At 37.3% G+C, this 8,628-nt stretch overlaps 1 protein-coding gene across 1 annotated transcript; it reads right to left on the reverse strand.

The window, feature by feature from the left end:
* Positions 1-7,150: 7,150 nt before the first annotated feature.
* LOC106881445 (glutaredoxin-3) lies at positions 7,151-8,362 on the reverse strand. The gene has a single exon (XM_014931829.2). The coding sequence runs from the start codon at positions 8,295-8,297 to the stop codon at positions 7,317-7,319; it is 981 nt and encodes a 326-aa protein (XP_014787315.1). The 5' UTR covers positions 8,298-8,362; the 3' UTR covers positions 7,151-7,316.
* Between the last annotated feature and the right edge of the window lie 266 nt (positions 8,363-8,628).

Consider the following 8,628-nt stretch of genomic DNA (forward strand, 5'->3'; position numbering starts at 1 on the left):
ATATATGCCTGATACGTGGGTAGGTATACAGCTGTGTATGTGTGTGTGAAAGAAAGAAAGAGAAAGAGGGAGGGAGGGAGGGGGAGAGAGAGAGGAAGAAAGAAAGAAACGACATTGGCCTGCGTGAAGACGAGAGTTACGTCCCTTTGATATGGTACTACCTCTGAAAGTTTTCAAAAGTTGTGTCCCTTTGAATCCAAAGTCGATATCCCTGTAAAGGAAAGAGAAAGAGGGAAAGAATTGATCAATTTCTGTCGCTATACAACGGGGATTCAGGTATTCGACCAGTTGAATTACGAATAGCCAGCTCGTTGAATTAATAGGAAAGTGGCTGAACATTCTCCTGATACGGATACTCCGGGTGCCATTAACATAATTCTAAGACAGAATCAGTGTGACAGAGTACAAGTTATACTCTTGTACTCTTTGAATTCCAGGTATGTAGTGACGTGAAATTATGCAAGTACATTAAGGAAGTACAATCTACGCATGCGCAAGGGACTTGCCTTCCCGGAAGTCCCTCGAGTACGCATGTGTAGTAAAACCAGTACTTAAAGAGTTTCTTTCACTTTCTAACCCTCTTAGCGCGATGCCTTCGATCTAATAACTTGCTCTTGAGCGCAATACCTTCGACGTGACAGCTACTTGCTCCTTTGGCATGCATCAACGAAGCTCTTAACCTTCCAATGCCGATCACAAGTTAACTAGCAGCTGCTAAGCTGAATGGCACAGGATTTGTAAAACCAAGCATCACCAAAAATAAAACTTATTTTTATTATGTTGGTAATTGTTCTATTGTTTCTTAATATATAATTTTGTTGAAAGGTGATAGAGAGAGACTAATGTCTCTATTGCAACTATCAACCTTTTACAGGTACAATCCATATCATGCTCACACAATTTCATTCGGCTGACGCTTTTGAAAATCACATTTGCCCAAAATGCTATGCACTCGTATTGAACAATATGGTTATGTCAATACACCACGTATTTACGTGTATATATGTTGTTTATTCATTTTTTTTTTACTTATTTCAGTCATCTGACTGCTGCCATGCTGGGACACCACCTTGAAGAATTTTTAGTCGAATGGATCTACTTATTTCTTTTTAAGTCTGGTACTCAGTTTATCTGGGGTTTTTTTTGTCAAACCGCTAAGTAACGGGATCGTAAACACACCAACAGCAATTGTCAAGTGGTGGTGATGGGCAAACACAACACACACACATACGTACGTACGACAGGCTTCTTTCAGTTTCCATCTACGAAATCCACTCGCAAGGATTTGGTCGGCCCGAGGCTATAGCAGAAGATATGTGGTTGGAAAGCAAACTTCTTACCACACAGGCACGCCTATAAGAGAGAGACGAGCGAGACCCGTGAATATTTCATGAAATTAATGGTAAACCTATTTGGGTTATTTCTGGTCGATTTTGCCTTTCAGCCTTTCGCGGTCGATAAAAGAAAGTAATAGTCAAATACTAGAGTCAATATAATCAACTAACCGCCTTCCTTAAGTGCTGGTTTTGAGTCACAGTTTAAAACCATTATTATTAAAAGGGAAATTAAATACCTGAGTATATGAATTAGATCAAATCTTACTGGAAATAGAAACGTCTATGCTTCAGATCTGCGAAATTCTTCTCATTCTGCCATGCTACTTCATTCAAAACAATATGCACAACCATTCTTACTAGAAATTACACTTCTCGTTATTTCAATTTCCAACCTAGTAGCATTTTATTTATTTTCTGTGGTTTCAGTCATTGGACTCTGGCCGTGCTAAAATACCATCACAAGGCTTTTTTTGTTCTTTTCATTTTATAAGTAAAAATTAATCATTGTTGCAAGGGGAGATGTTTTTAATGTACCAGATTCTCAATCGATACTGATAAACACTCACCAAACACACAACAGTAGATTCCAACCAAATGGATCTCAAACTATAATAAAAATCTTCCTCACAGATATTCCGATTGAATAAACAGGATATACACATGGAGTTCTAAACACTTGTTATTTGTCCTGCCGAGCAATTTAAATCTGTCTGTCTGTATGTATGAATACAGGTATATAGGTAGGCAGGTATTATTAGTGAGGGCATATAGCTCAGTGGTTAGTGTATTGCATTCGATCCCGAGACTGTGATTTCAATTCCTGAATCAGATGATGCGTTGTGTACTTGAACAAAACACTTCATCTCACGTAGCTCTGCGATCACTTCGACACCAGTTGTGGTACACCGTGCACCTGTTTGGGTTACGTCAATTTTATGGAGGGAGTGAGCAAATGCATACCGCACATACATTCGATCACTATTAACAAATCATTTGTGCAAGTCGTTCAGGAGATTCCATCATACGGAGGGGAATATATTGAATAAAATCATAACTAACTGATCCTCCTGTATTTTTTTTTTTTTTACCCAAAGCCAGTAACTTTTCAGCACCCTCTTGTACATTAGACCAAATGTTTAGTGGAATTTCTTCTGGCTCTTTGCATTCCAAGTTCAAATGCCAATGATGTCAGTTTTGCCTTTCATCACTTCAAGGTTGATAAAAAAATTTAAAAAGTACCAGCTGACCACTGGGAGTGGGGTTCAATATAATTGACTTCCTCTTCCCCTCAAAAATCACTTGTCTTGTGCCAAAAATTTAAAAGAATCATATATTCCATCTGGCAAATAAACTCCAAGTAAAAATCATAAACGAAAGCAACATTTAGCATTTATCTTTTCTGCTATTATCTAAACATCACAACTACAGCATAGAACTGTTTCAATGCAAGTTTTGGAAAGTATTTCTTCATATAGACTTATCATATTAATATTATTAATCTGTTGTAGCAACATTTATATTTCTAGTTTTTTTGTTGTTGGCACTCCGTCGCTTACGACGTCGAGGGTTCCAGTTGATCCGATCAACGGAACAGCCTGCTCGTGAAATTAACGTGCAAGTGGCTGAGCACTCCACAGACACGTGTACCCTTAACGTAGTTCCCAGGGATATTCAGTGTGACAAGGCCGACCCTTTGAATTACAGGCACAACAGAAACAGGAAGTAAGAGTGAGAGAAAGTTGTGGTGGAAGAGTACAGCAGGGTTCGCCACCATCCCCTGCCGGAGCCTCGTGGACGTTTTAGGTGTTTTCGCTCAATAAACACTCACAACGCCCGGTCTGGGAATCGAAACCGCGAGTCCGCTGCCCTAACCACTGGGCCATTGCGCCTCCATATTTCTAGTAATAAAGGAATGAAAGAATTTTCATTATTTTTCAATATCATAAACTCTTCATTACTACTTCAGTTTCTTTATTTCTTTTATTATCTTATCGTTGGCAAAACTGGAACACATAAATGCTAAGTCATTTTCTTTGAATTAATAAATAGATTATCATTATCATTATCATCATCAAATTACACCCGTTTTTCTCTACTGGTATTGGACGGGCATAGCATCATTTTTACCACAATGTTGATCCTACATTCTGAAGTCAGAACTCACCACTTCTATGTGTTTCCCTCTTCTGCAAATTTCTTCCACTTGGATTATTTGTTAGATCCGATATACAGTTTATGGTTTTCTTTGTTGTCTATTTTCTTTCTTTTCTTTTAATGGTCTCAGTCATTAGACTGTGGCAATGCTGGAGCACCATCTTAAAATGATCAACCACATCATCTGGTCTGATGCTTATCGCATCAATCTCATAACAAACGAAATGTGAAGGAGACGCTTGTTTGAAGGGAGATAACTTAGTAGGACGTAAATATTGATTTCAAATTTTGGCACAAGGCCAGCAAGTTCTGGGCTGGGGATAAATCGATTATATCGACCCCAGTATTCAACTGGTACTTATTATTTTATCGACCTCGAAAGGATGAAAGTCAAAGTCGATCTCAGCGGAATTTAAACTCAGAACTGCCACCCTCCCCAAATTTTGGAACCAGATTATTGGGAAGCCATGTCTTTGTTCTGTGTGTGCATGATGGTTGCAGGAGTCACTATCATGTGAGTTGTGTCATTCATTTCTAGTCTTCTGTGAAAAAATGTTTAGCTGAGGGGAAATATTTTTTTCTAGGCACAAGGCCCGAAATTTGGTAGATGGAAACAGAAAGAAATCTGTTGTATGTGTGAGAGGGAGGGAGGAGAGAGAGAGAGATTGAAAGAGCATTTCAAAGAGACGTGATATATTTTAACCTTTTATCATTTACTGGCACTCCATCGGTTACGACTATGAAGGTTCCAGTTGATCCAATTAATGGAAGAGCTTGCTCGTGAAATTAACGTATAAGTAGCTGAGCACTCCACAGACACACGTACCCTTAATGTAGTTTTCAGGGAGATTTTAACAGGACACAGGAGGTGACAAAGCTGGTCCTTTTGAAATATAGGTACTACCCATTTTTGCCAATTGAGTGGCCTGGAGCAACATGAAATAAAGTGTTTTACTCAAGGAAACAACATGTCACCAGGAATTGAACTCATGACCTTACAATCACAAGCTGAATACCCTAACCACTAAGCCATGAACCTGCACCCTTTAGCATTTAAACTGGCCATATCCGGCCAAAATATTATACTTCTTTTATGTTCAAGCTGGATGTATCTGGCTTCTCACACCCACCCTGCAATGTCATCCTAAAAATATAGAATTACATCATTGAAATCTCAGGGCTACAAGATAATACATTATTAATTCAAAAATGTGAATAAATATGCATTGAATTTGATAGAATACTTTGAATGCTAACGGGTTAAATATATAATTAAGAAATATTAATAACTTTACATAGTTATGTCAATTAGTTGCCCAGAAGCACAATTTTCAATATTTTCAGTTACAATTATGCAATCTGAAGTAGTCTAATGGAAAAGTCATTAAGATGCCAAGCTTATATATCGTTTTTAGGTTTGTTTCCGAGGTATGGTTGTCTTATTGAGAACTTTGGGTTGCAACATGCTGCCAAGAGTTCAACAAAGGTCACAGCATGTTGACTCCACCAAACATGGTCTGATGCGGAGGCTATGAATTTGAGCATGAGATCACTGATATATTATATATATACATATATATATATCCATCATCATCATTTCACATCCTCCTTCTATGCTGAATAACAACATCATGCTCTAATGTTTCAGTTCTGTATAGTTTCTACAATCAAATGCCAGATGCCCTTCCTAATGCCATCCAATTTAGAGTGTACCGAGTAACTTTTTCCATGGCACCACCACTAGTGATGTCACCATGTAATGAACAACGTATAAAAAAAAAACTCATCACTCCTCCTTTTAGGGGCAGGACAAGATTTTCCACATACATCCACAGCACTTCTCTTAGATTTCACAACAGATATTAACAACATCTTGAGTTGGATGGGTTTTTTTTCTATTTTTTACTTGTTTCAGTCATTATACTACGGCCATGCTGGGGCACAGCCTTGAAGAATTTTAGTCAAATTTATTGCAGTTGTCCTTCAGTTTTTCTAAGCCCTGTAAAAGAACTCAGGTGGTTGGGATTCCAGCCAGGCCTTGTGCAATACCCTTAAAGCAAGGAACTTTTCAACACCCTCTTGGGTGTATAAATATATAATCTAAGGTCCTGGTAGGATGCAATCAACCCAAGTTCTTCAGGTGTAGAAAATCCTGGTTTCACGTTAGTAAAATCATTGTGTGGATTTAGCGAAGAGTAAAATACAATCTAAATAATAAGAAAAAAAGAATTTGACCACACCTTTAAGTAAAGATGTGTTAAAGTAGGATATGGTAGTGTTTCACAACATTGGGTGATGTTGCAGTATTGGTGCGTCTTGTATATAATGGTACACTGTGTTGTAAGCTGGCATAAGATAGTGTCTAAGTGTTGTACTGTAAGGTTAAAGGATTCCGTTACATAATCCTAGAAGGAACACTCATAAACATTGCAGAATGGTGAAGTTGAGGAGACTCATGTCCAGCTTGCACTTCTGCAAATTGATGATGTCTAAAGGGAAAATACAGACAGTGGAGGAAGGATTGCGAAAACTGATTAGTGTGGACTTAGCGTGATGAAAGGTGGTGCACCCAGTGGCTGTGTGAAGGAAGGTGAGCAGACAGCCTGCTAGTTTAAAGGGCATATGCCACAGGTAGAAGAGACGTGCCAGTTGGCTAATCATCATTAAGTGTCTTGTTCCTGGAGACATACAGAGCCCCAAGCTGGTCATGAACTACAAACCTTTATTTCTGAACTAGGTGTACTATATACACACACATCAAGGAATAAGACACCCAATGATAATTAGAACTGGATAATAAGGTAGTTATATGTAAATTCTAAATATGCTAACTATAATTTCATTGAGTCTTTGGTAACCCATGTTGCTTAAATAATTTCTGGATTTAAAACAAGGAGTCGTTTTAGTGAAATTATAATTTCAAATACAAATGACATTTATTACGTGCTTTCTCAACTCATCGTCCTCAAACATTTTTTATGGCTTAATATCTTTCCTAATATTATTAACCACTCAAGTATTTAAGTTTGTGTGCTTTGTTTCAATTAAATAAATCAATGCATCTTTGTTCGATAAACACTAAAAGCCGCGTTACTTCAACAAGAGGAAAGTGCTGAAATTTATAGTAATTTGTCAAATATTAAGATAAAATCTATACACACATTTTAAAAAGCATTAGATTAAAACAACGATGTATACACAAACGCAGAACAGTAGTAGCTGTAATATTTTTGTCTCAGAGAAACTTCTCGTAAGAGAATTGGTGTATTAAAAACGCAGAACTCGCTCAGAACGTAGTCAACTTATCGCCAAACACCGGTGTTTCTTCTAACTCTAATTGCTCAAAATATAAAGGAGGCTACGACTTTACTTTGGTTTTTGTAATATTATTATTATTATTATCAAATATACAGAAAGTGGACAGTGACTATAACCTTCTCAGACACTGGATTATTGTTAAATGAGTGAAGTTACTGCGGTTAATATTTACAAACTGATCGCGGCACGACTGGCTAGCTAACAGTGTTTTCGACAAGTAGCACTTCACGCTTGAGAGGTGTTAGGAAAGATATTAAATTACAAAACATTGTCTAGTTATAACATAAAATGAGTAATTTTATGACAGGGAAAAAAACGAAAAAAAAATTAGAATTTCAATATAGTTTCATAACTTCAAACATTTAATTAAAACTGTAAAGAGAATAGATTCGTGTTATGAGTTTGTGTATGTGTAATTATTTCTTATTACAAACAGATAAGAAGAAAAGGAATCTTTATTGATCAATACATAGATCATTTGTGTCACCTTAAATAGGATTAATTATTTTATGAAGTTCCTTTTAAGGTATCAACTAGTTGATTGTTTTCTTTAAGTTCTTTAATAATGTCAAGTCCACCTACCAGTTCACCATTCACATACAACTGGGGGTATGTAGGCCAGTCGGAATAGGTTTTCAACCCTTGCCTCACACTTTCATCCTGAAGAATATCAAACGTTTCGTAAGTGACGCCAGTTTCTTCCAAAATACCAATAGTAGTTTTACTGAATCCACAACGTGGTGTATCGGGGGAACCTTTCATAAACAGCATAACACTTGCTTTGTTGATGAGGGTTTTCAATTTAGCATTCAAATCTTCTTTCTGGGGCAACATCTTTTGAAGCTCGTTCGATTCTGACAATTCTTTGACTATATCCAATCCACCGATAAGTTCCCCTTTGTGATATAACTGAGGATAAGTAGGCCAGTCGGAGAATTTCTTCAATCCCTGGCGCACATTTTCATCGCTGAGTATGTTAAAATGAGAATAGTCGATATTGTGCTCATTCAGGATACCGATGATGGTACGACTGAAACCACATCTAGGTTCATCGGGAGTACCCTTCATGAAAAGCATGACAGGAGCTTGGTTAACGAGCGCTTGTAGTTTCACATTTATGTCTTCTTCGCTCTCTTCAGCTGGTATCGAAACTGTAGCTTCGACGAGATTCTTGACTTTTTTACATAGTTCCAAGGCATCGACACCTTCCAGAGTATCGATCCGTGATTTATTTTTGAAAAAGATAAACACAGGAACGTTAGCTACTTGATACTTCTTTGTCAATTCAACAAGATCTTCAGCCTCCACCAAAAGGAACCGTACGTTTACATAATGAGGGTCTTTTGCCAGTTCACGCAATACATCATTCATTTGCTCACATTCTCCCGACCATTTAGCAGAGAAATGTAAAACAACAAGGTTCGATCTCGCCTCAGTAAGGATTGTATTCAGTCTGTCCACGCTGGTAACTTCCTCAACCTGCGCCATTTTGCTGTAACATGCGGTGTGATGTCAACCTGTTCGTTTTATTAAACGGCTATTCTGACTAAACCGATCTTCTTCAGAATAGAGAGTTAGACTACTGAAAATATCCCGACTTCAAATAATTGAAAATTAATGAAAATAAATACATACACACACACAAAATGTTTACGTACATATATGTGTATATCGTGCATCTTCCGTCTTACATTTATCATATAAATAAATAAATAAATATATATATATATATATATATATATTACTCTTTTACTTGTTTCAGTCATTTGACTGTGACCATGCTGGAGCACCGCCTTTAGTCGAACAAATCGACCCCAGG

Source organism: Octopus bimaculoides, chromosome 18, assembly GCF_001194135.2.
Source record: "Octopus bimaculoides isolate UCB-OBI-ISO-001 chromosome 18, ASM119413v2, whole genome shotgun sequence".
Lineage (NCBI taxonomy): Eukaryota > Metazoa > Mollusca > Cephalopoda > Octopoda > Octopodidae > Octopus > Octopus bimaculoides.

What these genes read in the sequence shown, in the direction of transcription:
- LOC106881445 (XM_014931829.2), bottom strand. Translation starts at nt 8,297, where the DNA reads ATGGCGCAGGTTGAGGAAGTTACCAGCGTGGACAGACTGAATACAATC.